This window comes from Musa acuminata, chromosome BXJ3-1 (assembly GCF_036884655.1).
Source record: "Musa acuminata AAA Group cultivar baxijiao chromosome BXJ3-1, Cavendish_Baxijiao_AAA, whole genome shotgun sequence".
NCBI classification, from domain to species: Eukaryota; Viridiplantae; Streptophyta; class Magnoliopsida; order Zingiberales; family Musaceae; genus Musa; species Musa acuminata.
This window is the reverse complement of record NC_088349.1, coordinates 5,688,743-5,707,937: the sequence shown is the minus strand read 5'-3', so window position 1 is coordinate 5,707,937 and position 19,195 is coordinate 5,688,743. Positions and strand designations below refer to the sequence as shown.

Genomic DNA, 19,195 nt, shown 5'->3' with positions numbered 1-19,195 from the left:
CCAAGACTGTCACTCAAATTGCCCTATAGGTAACAAGAAGTATTGTCAAAAATGTTCATCCAGGATAAGGAAGCATCACTCTTAAGAGTAAAGGTCAAAATTTTGAAGTTGACGTCTTAAAGTCTTCGTGGTTCCAACGACCTTCATCTCCCTCGAACTTGACCGAGAGAAATATACATCCTCACCTGTGTAAGCTAACAGGTAGCACCAAGAAGGCTTCAACTGGGTCTTGTGGTTGCCAAAATGACAGAAGTTAGTTTTCTGTGGTTTCACAGGATCCAAAGGGAGTTGACAACGAGATCAAGGCGTTCTCCATCCTCCGTTCCTCCCTACTCAAAGCCCTCTAAGAACTAAACATGCATTTTAGCTAGCAGAAGCTGTCAATACTCCAAAACAAAGGGGCAGCCAACCTGACAAATATGATGGGGAAGAGCAAGGAAAACCTGTACTTTGGGAATCACCCTAAGCTTCCAAATCACCTTCCAACAGGACTCGGTGGTGTTTGGTTTGATGAGTCCGATCCTCCTCCAAGAATCTATATATAGGCACTCTGTGCAGTCATGATATCCCATCGGATCCAAGTGGCCTAAAACCGACAGTCATCGAAGGTGGGCCACTATCACAACTCAACCAGATCGATGTGTCTGCCCGTTCCCATGGTCCATCGATCCCCACTTTCCATATGGGGACTCTTGTTCGATTGGTACAAATGTATTGAAAAATATGCAACATGTCAGTACGATCGCTGCCGCGTCAAACAAGTAGGGGTGCCATACGGTATGAAATGGCGGATGTCCTTTTAGTAAACCATAAAAATGTAGGGTTGTAATTATAGAGTAGAAGAATGATAACCACATTTACATTTTGCGACAGATAAGATTTCCTGTTTCGGGTAGTTATTGCTACTACTTTCAACCTAAATACAGTCGTTAAGTTTCTGCAGTCAAAATGCGCCTTTGTACATTTCGACACATGACCAATGGGCTACCCAAACCGGAGGTAGATGAATGAAGTCACATTCAAGAAAATGCAGGAATGAAGGGCATTCACAGTCTCCAAAATGATGCAACTAGAATCAGCTGATATGCTGAGGAATATATTTCATGGTTCCTTTGCATCAAAGGATGCAGTTCAAAAAATATTTCATGCGTAACTCAGCGTATATTTAAAAGGACCCATTCTATATTTTGTTTAAAGTCAAACCTATCCAAGTGAGTGAAGATAGGTTAGTGGAGGATGCTGCATTTCAAAGAAATAGAATCTGAATGTAAAATAATTAAGTACTTCGGAAACAAGAACATGACAAAAGCAAGTAATATGACCAGCGCTTTTCATTAGAAGTAATCGTACCGTGTGCTAATCCAGACTCTTCCAATAAAAATGGGTTCTCGAGGAGGATCTTGGGTTGGTGGCCGATGATGCCCAAAATTGCATAGCTCGAGTTATTCCTTTGTAATCTGACAGGAAGCAGCAGAGGATACCACCATGACACACTCTCGGCAACAGAATTAACTTGACTTGCAGCAAGATCCGATCATTCTGCTGTGCTAGCATAGCAGCTTCAGCACACGCTTGCTGGATCACATCTGAGGCAATTGTTCCGTCATATCTTGTGATTTACACACAGTGAAAGTAAGTGGAAATCAGCTGCGGATCCTCTGCACAAGCTACCGCCAATTTCATTTTGAATGTTTAAGATTGTCTTCGACCAATTCAATGCAACGGTAGAGTACCAATTGGACAGGATTTAAGGCACAGAAAATGTGATCTGCAAGCTCGCTTTCATCCTTCTCGTTCTCTGCCGAAACGCCGGCTACCAGTGTTCTAAGAGGTAGAAGCCACTCTGTGTAGGCCATTTGCAAGGTACTCTTCGTGAGCACACCAGTGTGGTTTGTTTTTCCTGTGATTGAGCTAGAAAGTGTAAGAAAACAATATTTCCTGTGATTGAGCTAGGAAGTGTAAGAAAACAATAACAGCTGAAAGGAAGATGGTCCATACAAGCCAATTCCTCATGTGATGAGGAATTAATCAAGTAATTGCAGAATTGAGTGTGATGCAAACATGATCTGATCTAAATGAAGACTTTTAGATTCACGAAAAGGGGAAAAAAAAAACAACCAAAGATGCTGATAACAAAAAGGTTCGGATGCAGGACTTTGTTGGTTAACCAAACTATGTGAGACATATAGAAGAAAACTGCATGCCGGAGGTATCATTTATACTCCCATACAGTTTTCAGAAGCTTAGGCACATGAAGAACTTAAAAATCCAAACATTTGAACAAGTGATTTTAAATAATAGACAAGTCCAAGCTTGTAGAGCATACAACACAGCACTTTATAGTGCTATGAAGGACATTTAATTCATAGTTCCACTGCATGGCATTTACAAACATATATTTTTTAAGATTTAGAAACATATATTTTTTGAAGAAATACAAGCCTTAATCTTGTATTTGCTAGCTCATCAAAAAACAATGATTTTAATAGACGCTCGAGCGAGGCGAGGCGAGGCCCGAGCACCTCGTTTCATGTCCAGGCACCTCGCTTTAAAGAGGCGCCGCCTGGGCGCTCGCCCAAGCCCAAGCGCCGGGCGTTTCGGGCGAGCGCTTGGGTTAAACCAGACGACCGAACCAGATTTTTAGGTCTGGTTGGTCTCCGGTGCTTTAGTTGGTTCAATCAAACCAACTAAATCACTAATATCAGGCTCCCTCTTATGATTTCCCCGACTTCCCCAACCCTAAATCTCACGATTTTGCCGTCGAGATTTCTTCTCCGTTGTCGTTGCTCTGCTGCCGCTGCCACTGTCGTTGCTCGCCGCTACTCGCCGCTACCACATTTGCTACTCGCTGCTGCTATCGTCGCTCGCCGCTGCTGTCACTGCTTGCCGCTACTGTCGCTTGCAGCTCCCGCTCCCATTCCCATTATCGCTCGCCGCTCCCGCTCCAGCTACGGTTGTCGCCTACTACCGTTGTCGTTGCCTCAGCAGCCTCGGTCTTCTCACTATACTGTTAACAGTATATTAACATAATACTATTAACTGTATACTAATAATAATATTTTTATTTATTATATTAATAATATATTATTTTAATTTTAACATTATTAATTTTTATTTATTTAATAGTATAATTTTTTATTTAAAAAATAAAAAATACTATTATGATTTTATACTCGATTTTTTAATTTAATAATATATTTTTATTTAAATAATTATATTTATTAATTATATTATATATTTTTATATTTTAATATCTCGCTTCGTTCGGAAGAACGCCTAGTGCCTCGGGCGTTTTTGGACCTTGACACCTAACGCTTTTTAAATTACTGTCAGAAAATAATTTAAACCAGTAGGTTCAGTAACTGAAACTTAAAAACCAGAATATGAAAGTCCATGAATCATTTTACATAAGTTCCATATAGTATCTTTACAAAAAATTTGCTTGCCTTGGGCCCATTCAAGTTGAACTCGGAAGGTTAGAGAATAGATATCCAGATGTTTCTTAAGAGACTAAGCAAAAACAATGATCAACCTTGATAAAGACTGAATATGCAATTGAAGATCCACAAGGAAATTTGTTGGAAGTTGAAAAAAGTATTATCCTTAAAAAGAAAGTGAAAAATGTTTTACAACACTCTTCATGGTAGATTAATTACTATGATTAAACCAGCCAGTTCAATTAGTATGGTTGTCACACGACTAAATATTATAAGATTTGCTGTTAATGTAATCAAACGATGAAGATTAAGAGACTATCAACAAAGTTGCATGTAACTCACAGAAATAGTAGTTTTACCTGTGGACTCCATTATCAAAATAAATCTAAACAGATTGAGAGCAGATAGAACCTGCACATATGAAACATGTGTGTAAATGGCAATGGATAAACAGAAATGCCTATTCGATGCAAATATATTATCATTAAAGAAATAAGATATTGGATCCAAGCATAAGAATTCCCATAGGCAATTAAATTGGGAAAAGACGAGTTTCATAGTTATATCAACCCAACAAATCAATCTTCTTAACTGGACAAGGATGCATAATACTTGATCATAAATATCCTACCAAACATGCCTATTAGTAGCAGCACAAGAATATCATGATCAATGCCAGATAGCACAACAGAAGAGGAAGTTCATTGTAAATGAAAAGGTAAAATGTCAAGAAGCTCAGAACAGTTAGGCAGTTACATTTTCTAATTCTAAACTAAAAGTTCATCGCCCAAATAAGATTATTATTCTAACAGCTATGAGAATCAGACAGATTATGTCCAAACGAAAAGGATGAGAAATCAAATGAACTCACATATGCAACTTATGCAGGAACCTGACAAGAGAATATTACAGAAAATAGAAGTACCGGATCACTATCTTCAGGGAGAGAAGGAGGACCTCCTTTTGGAGGCTTCAAAACCAGACCCACAAGGTCAAGGGCATAAGAGCTCCAAAACGGTCCCTTTCTCTTCTCTACATGAATGTCTAGACAATTTTCTGATGATGTTCCCTGATTTCTTTCAGCAACAATTTCCTCCCTCACAAGATCAATAAGAATTGCAATCTGCATGAAGTAGAGAACTCCAATAACAGAACTATCCATGCTTAAAAAGCATATATTTGTCTAAATGAAGCTCACCATTGAAGGGGAATTGCTATTAGTAATAAGAACCTTTAGCATGTCAAATCGATGGGAAGATGGAAGATCTGAAATTATCTGAATGATAATTGAACAAAAAATTGTTAGAATAGTTGGAACATGAAAAAAAAATTCAAAATAAGACGACTGAAATAACTTCTGCTAGGAGTTTGTAATACCAGAAACGTAGACATACCAAGTACAGCAACTAACTGAGATGGATTGTGCAGGCACAAGCATCTTAAATATATCTTACAAAATAAATAGGCCTGAGGCTATTGGCAAGGATCTCAAGATCCAGTCATTGGCAGTATCTTAAATTATACCCAAAAGGAACTTATAATTGAGCCGTTGCTATATTATGTCATTAAATTTCAGGAACGATTTAAGAATATTAGTTCCAGGTTTAGAAGAATGATGAACAAGAAGACTGCAACCAAGTCATATAAAAGGAAACAATGTTAGATTTCTTTTTCAGTATTTGGCATATGTCCTGTTATTCGTTTTATCCTAATATTCCCCTTAATAATCTCTCCTATATCCCTATCCTCTGCTTTCTTTCAACTTCAAGTGTTAAATCAGAAATTTTTGCTTTACTATTTCAATCCAAAATATTTTTTTCTTCAACAATGTGGTCCGATCAAAGCCCCCCATATGAAATTTCTTCCACTAAACAATAAGCATTTCTAACCAAATGATAGGACCCAAGAACTACGAGCAGGTAGAAGGTTTGGATTCATATAAGAGCACATCAAAATATATTACAAGAAAATCCTCCAGTGTAGACATCTGGCAAATGTAGATAACCAGCATGTTAGGTAGAAAAGAGATCATGCATTTAGAATATACCTTTCTAAGTGTGGCAAAAGCTTTTTTTCTTATTGAGGCATCTGAAGCACTAATCATGATCCTTTGGATAGCCTGCAATACTCACTAAAGATCAAGAGAATGATAAATAAAATAGGAGCTTATCAGATGCAAATCAGCAACGAGAAGTACCTGGAGGGTAGTAAAGAGACTTGGCATAATGGATGAGAAATCAATATCGTTATCATTGTTATGTTCTTCGGTGTTAGTTCCATCCATTATGCTACCTAGCAGGTCTATGCAATGATATTTTATTTCCCATGAATAGTCTATCGAGGAAAGTATAGGTTTCAACATCCCAATAACTTGCCACCTTTCACTTCGATTGCTTCGAATTTTGTCTAGAACAGCCGTCAACTGGTCCCCAGCAGCTTTTGCAACTTCATTATTGATATACCCCCATATAACTGTAGTACAACATCAAATCAAGAAATAATATCACACTCCTCGATGTAGCAAGTGGCAAACGGAAAGATTATGGAAAGCAAAGAAGCAAATGGTAGGGCCAACATGTCAGATATACCTGCAAGAGCTGCCCCATTCACTGCCAACGAAAAGTAGGCCAGCAAGCCATTGTCATCCTCTACATTGCTTCAAAAATAATTTATCAGAATAAAAGTTAATGTATAGTTACCAGCAAAATTTCTCAAGGACATTACTAAGGACAAAAATATATCAGATCAGCTATAGTTACCTTTGGAAACTTCATCAATAGCTGAACTGACATCGGATCCCATTATCAGACCATAAAAGGAGAACCCACAAAAGGGAAGCAACTCAGAAAATCGCAGAACAAGTGAACAGTAGCTTGAAATAATATTTGCATGTTTGCTTCTTGATACAAGAGCCTAAAGTACCATTAGAAAGTATTATCAGATCATAGAAAACATAGAGACAGAGAGAGAGGGATGTTGTGTTGATACTCAACTATATTTTGCAGGACATAAAGACCAAGTATTGCATGTAGCTCTTCTTTTCTTCTTCCAACCTGTTGCAGGTCCGGGGATATGATTTAATGTAAACAGATTATAAACAATAAGTTCCTATGAATGCATGAAGATTCTTCTGTCAAAAAAACAAACCATTTTCCCACAAATTGCTTGAATAGATGTTCCAATGCCAACCGCTGTCCTAAATAAGTCCTGATAGTTATCTTTCTCTTCGTCGTCAGACTCCGAAGAACAAGCATAAAGAACTTCAAGGATAGCAGGTAGTGCTGCCTTTACTTGTTCAAGATGACGCCTCTGTATACAAAGAAAAACTGCAAGAGCAACTAAATCTATTAGTGAACACATAAATTGTGTTTTTTCCCGTTAGGTTTGGTGCCTAACAATAAAGTACGAGAAAATATGACCAATATGATTCTATACATCATTTATTGAATTAGTGTAAAGTTGCTCAAGCTTCAAGAATACAAAACATAGGAATCATTCAAATGATGCTCTTTTCTTTAGTTACAAACATATAATAAAGTGAATATAATCTCTATCCCCAAAAAGAACCATATGATAAAATAGACTAAGCTTCATTACATTATTTAAAATATGCTTCAAAAACAAAGTACAGGTACCTAGTAAAAGTAGGACTGGGCAATACAAAAACAGATGGCTAGCGTAAATTGAGGACAAATTGACAGAACAAGAGGTGAAGAGATCTCAATCTAAATGTTAGAATATACACAGTTTAAAATTTAAATAGACTAAAAAATGTATCTAAAGGCTCCATAAAAAAAAAAGAAAAACTAAAAAAGGAAATCTTCCAAAAAATAATTAGAAAAAGCAGAAAATTCTAATCCACTCAATTTCCTACTAGGAAACCAAGAAAAGAATGATCTAAAATCAGCGATTAACTATACTCATTGAAGTCAAAGTCAACATATGCCATTTTGATCATCTAGCTGGATCCGAGATCCATAGGGGGTGATTCAGGATTTGACCACTCCTTAATAGTAATAGCAAAAGAGATCAGAAAAGACTTCAACATTATCAATCTTAGAACTTTAAGTTAAAAGGTTAAGTGAGAACAATGAAAATTGCATTTCAAGTGTTTTGAGATAGATGCAAAAAAAATTTAGCAAAGTGGAAGTGTTTTGAGAGAGATGCAAAAATGATTTAGCATAGTGAAAGTGTTTTAAGAGGAAAAAAATAATGGTTTAACGAAATGGCAGTACAAGTAGATTTCCAGATGTCATAGTTCATGGCAACAATGTATAAAGTTTATGATTGCATACTGTCATGGTCTAATTAATGAATATCTTCCAAAGAAGTCACTTACAACATCATTGATTGACCCCATGCAACTGAAGAATATAATTACAACAAACTAGACATGCAAATTGATGAAGTAAAGAGAGCTGGAAATGCATCAGCAACTCACCAATATTCATGCACGATAAGAATTCTCCATATAGTGCATAAAACTAATTTTCACAAATGTGCATCAGATATTATTCATGATATTACCATCAGCAAGAATTACCTTTTGAGATCCCACCTAAGAGCGGAATAAAGTAACTTGGTGACTTCGACACTCTAATCTGGGTATCTGATGCCTGCAACATTTAAGACATTTATTTGGACCAATATATGTCATGCTTGCATTAAACAAAAATCACATACGTCACTACCAGGCAAATAAGTCAAAAGCATTACACAGAATTTATAATCCAGCTACAACCAGATAAAAGTAGGGTGACACTAAATCATATATAAACAGCCACAAAATGAAAAGAAAAACACTTAAACAGATTTGCATCATTGGTAATATTAATGAAGTGTGAATATTACAACATCAAATGATTATCTCTAGTGAAGCAACTAACCAAATATTTCAATTCAAACCAACCTGACAACTTTATAATGAAATATGTGACTACCAGAATCCAACAGTCATGTACCACGCAACATGCAAGGCGGACCATCCGAGTCAATAAACAAGCTGATAATCTGAAGCACATCTGGACAAGATTCATACTATTTGAATATATACAGCTCTGGAATAATTTAAATTTTCAAACATGTCAAGCTTGTCACTAGAAAATCCACTCAAGTACTAAACAATTCGTTAAGAATATTTTGAGCTCCAAAAATGTTTGCTTACTGACAATGCCAAAAAACTCTAATTAACCTTGATGAAAGTCCTGGATCAACCAATTTCAATGTTAACATCATGTATCTCAAACAGGAAATTGCTTTTTTTTTTTTGCCTCCAAAGCATGGTGGGTAGAATCCCAGTTATATACATATTATAACATACAAATGAACAGGTAATTCTTCTATCAATGGATGTTGGTTAAGTTCATCATTTAAAGCTTCAAAACTTTGATGTAACACAGAAAGTTTACATAAGTTAGTATAATAATTCAAATTTGTACTTGATAAACATTTTAAAATTTATCCTAATTTCAAGATTTGCAAAACTAAGCAAGCACTAATGGCACCACTACAGCTAAACAGGTACTGAGCAGCTTATTTACATTAGCATCAGTTCTGCTAATGAGCTTCATTGTAAAAAGGTGTTCTAAGATGAAAAAACAAGGCAAATTTTCCTTGATGCATGAATATCCCAGAAGCGTAATTCAGTAACATTTTCATATCACAAACTGTCGAAATTGATACAGTAGGATTAACTCTGTGATCCTCACCTCACAAAGAATCGACAGCAAGTCCCGTGGACTACAGGTGGCTACAAGATGGTCGATAATACTCTCAGCAATCTCCCGACAACGATCTGATAAAGCTACAAATTTCACCACCACCTTGGGGAGCTCAAGAGAGAGTGCCTCAACTACCGTCTGCATCCAAAAACATCCCATTAGACCCTAGATACGATCGTTTCAAAAGGTCAAACCCCTCAAACGAACTACCAAGATACCTGATTCGACGAAGCAGATGACAAGTAGTGGTGGATCTCCTCAAGTGCGTTCTGCGCGACGGCATCATCGATCGCGGCGTTACCAGGATCGACGATCGAATCGAGGAAGCTCACTACCGCCGCGACCGCCTCATCAGACTTGCCGAGATCGCCAGACTCAAAGGACTGCAAGACCACGGAAGCGATCAAAGTTAGGCTTCCGAAAGAATAAATGAAAAAGACGGGAGGGAGAGGCGAAAGGGTGCGAGGTTTAGGGTTTACAAAGGATCGGAGTACCTTGGAGCAAGCATCGAGTGCAGCCTTGAGGCGAAGAGAGGGTGGAGGGGAGGGATCTTGCAGCTCGATCTCGCCGAGGTTGAGTTCGCCCGAGGGGCTCTCCGCCGCCATCCCCACGGCGTCCGCTGGCGAGCAGACACAGCGGTGAGTTCAATTCGGAGTAACAGCCTTGGGTATCGCTCGTCGCGATCTGGCTCGGTTTCGGTTCAATTCGGTGAAATTAAACCGAACCCAATTCAAGGATCCAAGTCCGAATTAAACGGGTCGGGTAGATGTAGGTACCCGAAAATCCAAGTCTTTCCCAACACTGTCCGAACCCGGATCCGTCTAAATATCAAGATACCAGAACCAGCCCGAAACTTGATCCGAGCGGCTCAGATTAATCAGGGCACTTGCGTCGCCCGACCTTTTTAGCATCAAGATTCGCATTTTCTGATGGTGATCCCATGGACGGTTTTAGATGGGACTCCGTGACGGGATCCTCCGATTGGATCCGACCCGATCCGAACCGAGGGCTGCCATTTGATAAATTGATCTGGTGCACGAATTGGAGGAGATCCTAATACGTTTATTAGCCTGGCGCACCCGTTCTCGCAGTTTCCCTTGCGGCCTCTTATCGCGTTCGCGAACACCTCGTCGGCCTCGATCCCCTGCCCCAGGGAAGGGAGAAGCGGATCCCCACCGCCGCCTCCGCCTCTGCCTCCTCCGCTTTTGGATTAGGTATGGAGCCCTCCATCCTCTCCTGAAGCCAAATCGGTTTGATGGTGTCCGGCGGGCCAAGGCTCTTAGCTATGCTAAGAATTTTCCCCTCCTTTTAGTATTGAATCTTCACGATATTCATTTCTATGGGTTACTATATTGAAAGCTTCTTCGTGGTGGCCATGAAAATTTTTTGGTGGTATTCTATCTTCGTCGTTGGTCAAGACTGTTGTTCCTTGCCTGGTCGGAGATGTACGGGTTATCTCCTAATGGTTTCGAAGACAGTAAACTGAAGATTTGCTTTTGGAGCAGTCTAAATCAAGTATTTGAGTGAATGCAGAGACTGGAGAGACGGATGCGTACGGGTGGTTCTTGGCTGGGCCAAGAATCTGAGATGTCAATATTGTTATTAGTGAGGATTTGATCTGGTGTGAAGCCAATTTGTCCTTTTCGGGCGGGCTAATATAGTTACTTTTGTGCATAATGAGTTGATCCGAACACCAATGTAGCTGAGGGAGTATTGAGACACTGAAGGATGAGGAAACATTGGGAATATCTGTAAATGGTTAAATTGTTGACCTCTGAGACCTTTTGTTCTGTTTAGGATTTTCTAATTTGGAGGTAAGTTCGGAATTTTTTTAAGGGCAGTCTGATACATTACCTTTGTGCATAATTTCTTCATCTGGAATCCTGAAGAAGATGAGAAAGTATTGAGACAATTGCGGAAGGATGGGGAAACGTGGTGAACTCTGTAAATGGTTAAATCATTGACCCAATATATAAGGAAGTTATTACTTCCTTATAGTTACTCTGGGAAGAGCATGGAAGATTTCAGCAAGTTCTTCTAGCACATGGAATGACCTGACCAATTGGATAAAGAAGCTCATATACTCTGGGAACTTTGTGTTGTGTGATGTATGAGTTACTTTTGGTTTTATGACTTAGATGCATAAACTAGTTAATGCTGGATCATTGTTCATAAACTATTTAAGTGTTGCTAGAGGTCATTGGTGGAACTTGGTGGGAACATAATATTATGGGACATGTTTGCTTTTTTTTTTGTGTGTGTTTTTGCACGAGTATATGAAACAAGCAACACAACAGGCAAATAATAACGTCATGACAATGTGATCTTTATATTCTTATTAATACAAGAAAGTTGATTATCCTATCTGCTATTGCAGAGAGACAAAAGGAGGTTGAATTTGCTTATATTGGCTGCACCAGTCCAATGGCAACTTTACCATGTAAAGGGATTTCAGTGCCTCGGTTGGGAGTGCAATCTCAGGTGATATGTAGAAATGCATCTCCAGGAGCTAAGACTTGTCATTATACAAAAATGGTGCTGATGCCTCAAATTGTGTAAGCAGCTATATCATCTTTTTGTATTAAGTCTGAAAGAGCAATATATTCCTTATGTATCTGTTGGTGTGCTTTTTACCTCTACATATTCTACAATTTGTAGATTCAAACTATACAATTAGGTGAGATATGCACAATTCAGCTGTCCTTCTGTTCTAGTACTCAACTGGCCATGAGGCCTTGAATATTTAATGTATGTATGGGCTATCTAGGGCATCCTGGTTACTTGAACTCTCAAATGATAGGCCTTGGCTTTCATCAGTTGTTGAATGAGGTTTAAATTTCAGAAAACATATAGCTATTTCTCTTTATTGTGTTTCTTAATATCAATCTTATAATCTTGTATATGTGGCTTGTGTGGCTTCCTTCTTTACACTAAAAATTGTTGAAATGCTATAACCATGGGATTCATTTTAGTAGTGTGAGAATTTATTATGTTATCTTAAGGCAGAATTGGCCTCAGAGTTCTTAATTTCACTTTTAGATACCTAACTTGTCTTTACAGCCTTAAGTTATTTACTGATTAAGATGCCTTTATTTGCACTACATTCTATCATTTTTTAATAATTTTTGCAAGGATCAGTTTAGCTCTCAACTTTCCATGGCACGTATGCATGTCAGTAATTATCCTGTTACAGCACTTGCTTTCATGCCATGTTGTGTTTGTTATGTGCACGTGCATAGACTTGGCCCAGATCCATACACGCTACGATACCAGCATAGTGTGTGTTATGGTTTGAAATGTCTGTTTCAGCCAATTGTTGAATGAAACATTTCAGCAATTTTGTCATTTGTAGTAGTTTAAGTTTGAGTTTCAGCTTTGATTTTTCGTTTCAACCATAATTGGAAAAGGATAAACAAAGAAGACAAGATAGAAAAGTTTAAACATTAGAGAAAAGGGAAGAATTTTTTTTCATGCTTGACAAATGTTGGCATTATTAAATAATGACTTAAAAGTATGACTAACAACGAGAAGTTGATCAAGTTGAGGAAGTAAATTGTTAAAGCATGTGACTCCCATTTTAAGAGTCTTTTGGTACAATCAAAGATCATTACATTTTTGGTTGCTTTTATAATAAAACATGAATTATATAAAAAAATTCAGCAGTATTTTTGTTTGGGATTCAACATTTTACTTTATTTTGGACACTTTTATCTGAGGTTTCTTTTGCTGTAACCAGAAAAATATGGTCTTTTGGTTTGATTTTCTCATTTCCACTTCAAATTTGATTGGAAGTAGATCAACTATGTGACTTTATCAAGAGAAAAGAGATGACTGAAGAAGTCCCATGAAGACTCCAGTAACGAAGGCAATTTTGGATGGTAATCCTATCATAAAGCTGAAGCAGTAACTTAACAAGTGCCAAGGCTACAGGCCAATGACAAACCTACACAAATGCAGCTCATCATTTTGTAAATCAATTATACATATATTTAGAGGTTCCAATCTTGACCCAAAACCACCAGTCAAGTTAACCCTACCTGACTTCTTTAAGATTGCCCATTGGATAGACAAATCAGATATATTTCAAGAGCTTTGATCTGTTGGTGCCAAACATATGTTTCCTTGAAAATGAGGTTAAATCCAATTTGATTGTGATCCTGATTTTAATTGCATTTTTAATCGAAAGTCTTGTCTCAAACTTAAGTTGAATAGTTATTTACATGGCTTAAGCTTTAATTCAGAAATCTTTTATCATTGTTGGGACTTGGGATCATGAAGCTTGGGTCAAGTGTGAATGTCTTTGCTTTGCTGTATTAAACCGAAGCAGACCAAAAGCATCGACACCTCTACATATATGTTACAGTAACTTATGATTAGCATTTTAATGTACTCTCTCTTGTAGAAACACCATTGATGTAATATTAATTCTTGGGAAATGTTAATGAATTGTGGTTTCTAGCAGTAATCAAATTTAAAAACAAAGGATGATTCATGTACGATACATGTCATTATTATATTAAGGTGGCATATAAATGTATACAGTGCATGTGAAGTTATATTCACTAAAACATACATAAATGTATTTGTTTATATATATGATTGTGTATTCTATGTATATATATGGTGGTTCAGGCAAGCATTGCCCAGGTGTCGTGCATAGGCACTAACCCATGTAATTGGTGATTGCCCAAGACAACAATACATGAGGGAGCAATTTACCTCTGGTAATTGAGATATTTCAATTCAGTTCTCAATTGAACTAGCCGAGACCATTGAGTTCTACTTGAAAACATGGAGCCTACATGAAAGCAAATCAGATTTGCTGAATCTGTCAAAATTGATTCCATACAAGTGCGTAAGTGATCAATACCTTTAGTAAATATCAGAAACTGTGATAAGAACTCAATTAACCAAATGAAAAAAGCATTTCTTATGTCTTTGTTATCTATGAAGTCTGACTTTGATCTATAGCCTTTCAAACCCACTGATTTATTGTATATTTGCAGTACTTCAAGTAATCTGGCATCATCACCTGCAAGTTTTCTTGCCCAAGTGTCTTCATCAGCTTTATTTAATAAGGTGCCGCACCTAAATAGGCATAATAGGGGAGCACGATTTGTTGTCAGAGCTGCTGCTGTGAGTGCATTTGTGTTTATAATGCATTGTTTTTTAACCTTATAATTAAGTTGAAATATTTGATCATAGATTGGGCAAGTTATATGTTGATGTAAATGTAAATTTATCTTTGATCATTTTTCCCTGTGGTATCATCTTTTGCAGGATTACTATGATGTCCTTGGTGTATCAAGAAATGCGAGCAAATCTGAAATAAAAAGTGGCAAGTATTTCTCACAAGACTCGGCGTTCTTTCCTTTCTATTTGCTACTGTTATGGGTTTTTTCCTGTTGCTTTTGCATTTATAGGTCCTGTGATGCAAGTTTGTTATTTATTTAATTTAAGGAAATAGACTGTCTAGTGACTAATAATTCTTTGTTATCTTGCCCTTTATGACAGTGCCGCAATATATGTTCCCTGTTCACCTTCATATTGTTGAATGATGAATCTTACAACTATATTTACGTCCAATACTAGTTTCAGTAATCTACCGAACCAGTACAGTATCAGCACACCAAGTTATATATCAACTTGTACCGCCCAATATCACCCTAAAAAATAACAAAGAAAGACCAACTGATGATACCAAATCATATGGTCTGACATTGATTCTTAGTTGGACCAGTAAATACTAATTAGTACACATCATACGATTAGTTTCTCAATCCATGTTTCACTGTGTCTGAGTTTACAATAATACTTTATTTTGGCCCACCAACCTTCTACTATCTTGGTTGTATGGTTCTGATGGAACACTTGGAAGTCATAGACTGGTTTACCCTGAACTTTTAGTTATATCAGTATGTTTTCCTAGGCAATAAAACAACTAAGGAATTAAATGCTAGTTGGACCAATACATATCAACCTGGTATTTACCAGTCTGACCAATGATGGGTACTAGATCATATAAGTTGGTACTGATTCATATTTAATTTTTTGTTATTTGTTTAGTGATACCATGATATATATATATATATATTAGTATGCCACTTGGCACTTGGTGTACCGGTATTGAACCAGTTTGACTGATTACAAAAACTGGTATTGACTGAGATTTTAATCATTGAAAACGTTTTTTTACTTTTGTATGTTGCGGACCATGTGCCTACCTAAACAACTGAACAAGAGGCTAATTTCCATAATCTTAGACTAGCTGTCAACTAGTGCTTGCTTATCTATTTTTTAATCTATTTTTTAACTACACATGATTATGTATGCTGATGTCTTCTGGTGTGCAGCTTATAGGAAGCTTGCAAGGAATTACCATCCTGATGTGAACAAGTGAGTAGAGAGATAATGTGTATGTTTTGCCACATTATGTTCATGTTTTGTTTCAGTCATGAAAATAATGATTAAAGAATAACAATTAACAAGTCATCCACCCACTCACCCACCTCCATCCCCAGAAAAAGAGAAGAAAACTAAATATGGGTGTGTATCAAAGACAATAAAAAATGAGAAGAAGACATTTACCCTCTAAATTATTCTGTCCATTCACTTGGGTGCAGATAATGCATTTCTCAGCAGCAAATTTTAATTGATTATTTAGTTAAAAACTTAAAATGTTTGTACATGAAAGATCGATGACAATTTTTGGGTATGTTCTTTTCAGTAGCATTATGTTTATGAAAACGAAGCATTTATCTGGTATGACAAACAATCTGGTCTAATGAGGCTTCAAAATTTAAGCATGACATGTAAAATCAGTTTTGTGCCTTAGCATATTAACCAATCTAAACCCAGGCTTGTTCACTTAGTATGAAAATGAAGTGAACGAGCAAGGAGAGGGAGAAAGAAGCATTTAAAATCAAAAAGGAAGAAGCAAAAATAGTTACAAATAATAGAGAAAGAATAGCAGATGGAGGATAATGTTTAATGGACAACTGGACAGTCTGCATAATTTCTGTTAGTTTTCTTCTTATTTAGCAATTATTGACCAGACTTGTAGCTGCTGTAATATGTGTGCTAAGGATTTATAGACAATAGTTCGGCATGCAAAATAGTTTCCATTATTAATCTCTTGATTTTGTCATCTTTATCTATGAGCAATTTTGCTAAACTTAAGATGGAGGTAACTTTATTTAGCAATTATTGACCAAAATGGTAGCTGTTGTAATATGTGTGCTAAGGATTTTTAGACAATAGGTCATCATGCAAAATAGTTTCCATCATTGATCTCTTGATTTTGTCAGCTTCATATATGAGCAAATTTGCTAAACTTGAGATGGGACTAACTTTTGCTGGATGTTATTTGTTTTAGAGAACCTGGAGCAGAACAAAAGTTTAAGGAGATTAGTAACGCGTATGAGGTTATTCCCCTTCTCATGGATAAGTTTGTTCAAACTAGTAGATTTAGCAGCTATCTTAATATACTCTTTTACGACATTCTAGTCACTTGGCTACAGGTCTTGTCAGATGATGAAAAGAGGTCTTTGTATGATAAGTATGGAGAAGCTGGCCTCAAAGGTGCTGGCATGGGCATGGGGGTGAGTATCAGCTAGAGACAGGCTTTACTCTGCAGAAGGATAGTCATCAATAAACTCTATTTCTTGCCTAATTCTATTAAACTTTTTTTTTCAAGTGCAGGATTTCAGCAACCCATTTGATCTCTTTGAGTCATTATTTGAAGGCATGGGAGGGATGGGTGGAATGGGTGGAACCAGAGCAGCTCGCAACAGGCCTATGCAGGGTGATGATGAGAGCTACAATCTTATCCTAAATTTCAAAGACGCAATTTTTGGTGTGGAAAAGGAGATAGAGATTACACGGCTAGAGAGTTGTGGAACCTGTGATGGTTCTGGTGCCAAACCAGGTACTCAGCCAAGTAAGTGCAACACTTGTGGAGGTCAAGGTCAAGTTGTGTCTTCGGCAAGGACCCCACTGGGTGTATTCCAGCAGGTTATGAGTTGCACAACTTGCGATGGCACTGGTGAGTTCTCTACCCCATGCAACACCTGTAGAGGAGATGGTCGTGTGAGGAGAACAAAGAGAATAAGTCTGAAAGTTCCTGCTGGAGTTGACTCTGGTAGTCGGCTGAGGGTCCGGTCAGAGGGAAATGCTGGAAGGAGAGGCGGCCCGCCGGGAGACCTTTATGTATTCATTGAAGTTCTTTCAGACCCTGTGCTTAAGAGGGATGGAACTAACATTCTCTACACGTGCAAGGTATCATACATTGATGCAATCTTAGGGACCACCACGAAGGTTCCCACAGTGGATGGAATGGTGGAGCTGAAGATTCCAGCTGGAACACAGCCAGGTACCACTCTGGTAATGGCTAAGAAGGGTGTTCCTTACCTTGGAAAGCCAAACACCAGGGGAGATCAGTTGGTTCGTGTGCAGGTCGAGATTCCAAAGAGCTTAAGTACTGAAGAGAAGAAGCTGATTGAGGAGCTTGCCAACCTGAGCAAGGCCAAGACAGCAAACAGCAGGAGATAGTCGAAAATTAACTGCTCCATTTATTGGATACAGAAGCATTCCAGCACCTTAAAGAATGACATCCTAGACCGCAGAATTGTTGACCACTGCGTATGCGATTAGAATATGTGAAAAACAAAATGTTCAGTGATGGGGAATGGCTCTTATGACCGTAATACATTTTAGTTTGGTTTTCTAGATAAAATAAACTTGAAGAATGGCGCATGGGAAATGTTGTCTACCTTAAGGATGAGATATCGATCATCTTGATATTTTTAGGGATGAGATTTGTCTTTCATTTTGATATGAATCATCTGTAGCTAGCACATAAATTTTGCAAGGATTTGATGGTAAAATCAAGGTGACACTTGGATGGCAAAAATGTGTTGCATGAAATGATTTTTCTTAGGAATAGAGTTACCTGCTGACTAAATACACTTATTAACTGTTGATTTTTCTTTATGTGATGATGCAAAATGTATCCAACAAAGAGGACATGCTCTTTTCAGTCTCATAGATGGTCAAATCATGCACCAAAATGTTTGTTCATATGGGTGCATGAGGACAACCTATGCCAAATTATTCTTTCTTCATCTTCTAAATTCTTCATAGTTTCTAGTTAAAGTGATCAGCTGCCACTACCACCAAATGAAAGAGTAGTTATCTGGGTGGCCTACTCATTTATCTTATGCTGATTTCAATCCAACTTTGGAATTGCTTGTGTGCATCTGCTCTATGACAGATGCATGAGAACTGGAGGTGATTATTCCTTGTGTTGTGTGCGAAAGTGGCAATGCAAATGGGTTAGAGTTGCTTTTGTGCTAGTCTTTTGCATGGTGAAGTAGAGAATAAAGAACATGGATGATGACTGTTGTGGGGGAAGAAGGATGGATTTGTTCATCAGATCACAAGAAAGTTTCCTATATGTGACACATTTAGGCACTTAAGGCAGGCAGATATTGGAGACCATCTCTAGCATTTGGTGATTTGGTATCATATATTCCAATTGTGATTTCAATGTCAGTGTAATATCAGACTCAGTGACCCACTGGACCGTTACAGCATCGATATACATCGGTAATAATATACATCCAGTATCGATATCGATATACATTGGTAATATTATCTCATCGGCATCGATATACATCCAGTATCATCCTATAGTAATAATATGAATGAATGATATTTTATTGGTATCAAGTTCTCTTTGCAGGTTCATGAGATCCATGAGATAACCTGTCTTCAACCTACACATAGTGGTGGTGTTGGTTCTAGATCAACAATTCTCCAATCTGGAAACAAAAAAAATGATAAGAAGACTTGGATGTTTTGGCACTTTAAATTACATAAAACTCTCCAATTTGCCTATCATTGATGAGATAAATCTTTAGTACAAAGCTTCACATAGTGACTTCAATGATGATTCCTTCTGACATTTAAAGTTCAATTGAGAGTCAGGCTTCATATCTTACACTTACAGGTGCATTTTTAGACTACAAGATGGCAATG

The 19,195-nt window shown here is 37.5% G+C and overlaps 2 protein-coding genes across 2 annotated transcripts; one reads left to right on the top strand and one right to left on the bottom strand.

The window, feature by feature from the left end:
- Positions 1–1,300: 1,300 nt before the first annotated feature.
- On the bottom strand, positions 1,301–9,840 carry LOC103984656 (aberrant root formation protein 4). Its single transcript, XM_009402208.3, has 14 exons — positions 9,652–9,840; positions 9,376–9,540; positions 9,146–9,295; positions 7,981–8,053; positions 6,585–6,763; positions 6,431–6,490; positions 6,197–6,350; positions 6,026–6,085; positions 5,635–5,909; positions 5,485–5,556; positions 4,636–4,713; positions 4,363–4,560; positions 3,797–3,848; positions 1,301–1,900 (listed from the first exon to the last, which is right to left on the bottom strand). The coding sequence occupies exons 1-14, from the start codon at positions 9,760–9,762 to the stop codon at positions 1,680–1,682; spliced, it is 1,848 nt and encodes a 615-aa protein (XP_009400483.2). The 5' UTR covers positions 9,763–9,840; the 3' UTR covers positions 1,301–1,679.
- Positions 9,841–10,212: 372 nt separating this feature from the next.
- Positions 10,213–18,053, top strand: LOC135629562 (chaperone protein dnaJ A7A, chloroplastic-like). The gene is made up of 8 exons (XM_065137102.1): positions 10,213–10,371; positions 11,535–11,712; positions 14,164–14,293; positions 14,438–14,495; positions 15,511–15,553; positions 16,533–16,581; positions 16,678–16,758; positions 16,859–18,053. Exons 2-8 carry the CDS (start codon positions 11,582–11,584, stop codon positions 17,705–17,707), a joined length of 1,341 nt encoding a protein of 446 aa, XP_064993174.1. The 5' UTR covers positions 10,213–10,371; positions 11,535–11,581; the 3' UTR covers positions 17,708–18,053.
- The last annotated feature ends 1,142 nt before the right edge of the window (positions 18,054–19,195 follow it).

Coding starts and splice junctions, on each gene's coding strand:
- LOC103984656 (XM_009402208.3), bottom strand. CDS start 9,762: ATGGCGGCGGAGAGCCCCTCGGGCGAACTCAACCTCGGCGAGATCGAG. Junction 6,351..6,430: donor TTTATGTCCTGCAAAATATA/GTTGAGTATCAA, acceptor ATGGTACTTTAG/GCTCTTGTATCAAGAAGCAA. Junction 4,714..5,484: donor CTTTTGCCACACTTAGAAAG/GTATATTCTAAA, acceptor ATTATCATTCAG/ATAATTTCAGATCTTCCATC.
- LOC135629562 (XM_065137102.1), top strand. CDS start 11,582: ATGGCAACTTTACCATGTAAAGGGATTTCAGTGCCTCGGTTGGGAGTG. Junction 15,554..16,532: donor TACCATCCTGATGTGAACAA/GTGAGTAGAGAG, acceptor TATTTGTTTTAG/AGAACCTGGAGCAGAACAAA. Junction 16,582..16,677: donor AGATTAGTAACGCGTATGAG/GTTATTCCCCTT, acceptor ACTTGGCTACAG/GTCTTGTCAGATGATGAAAA.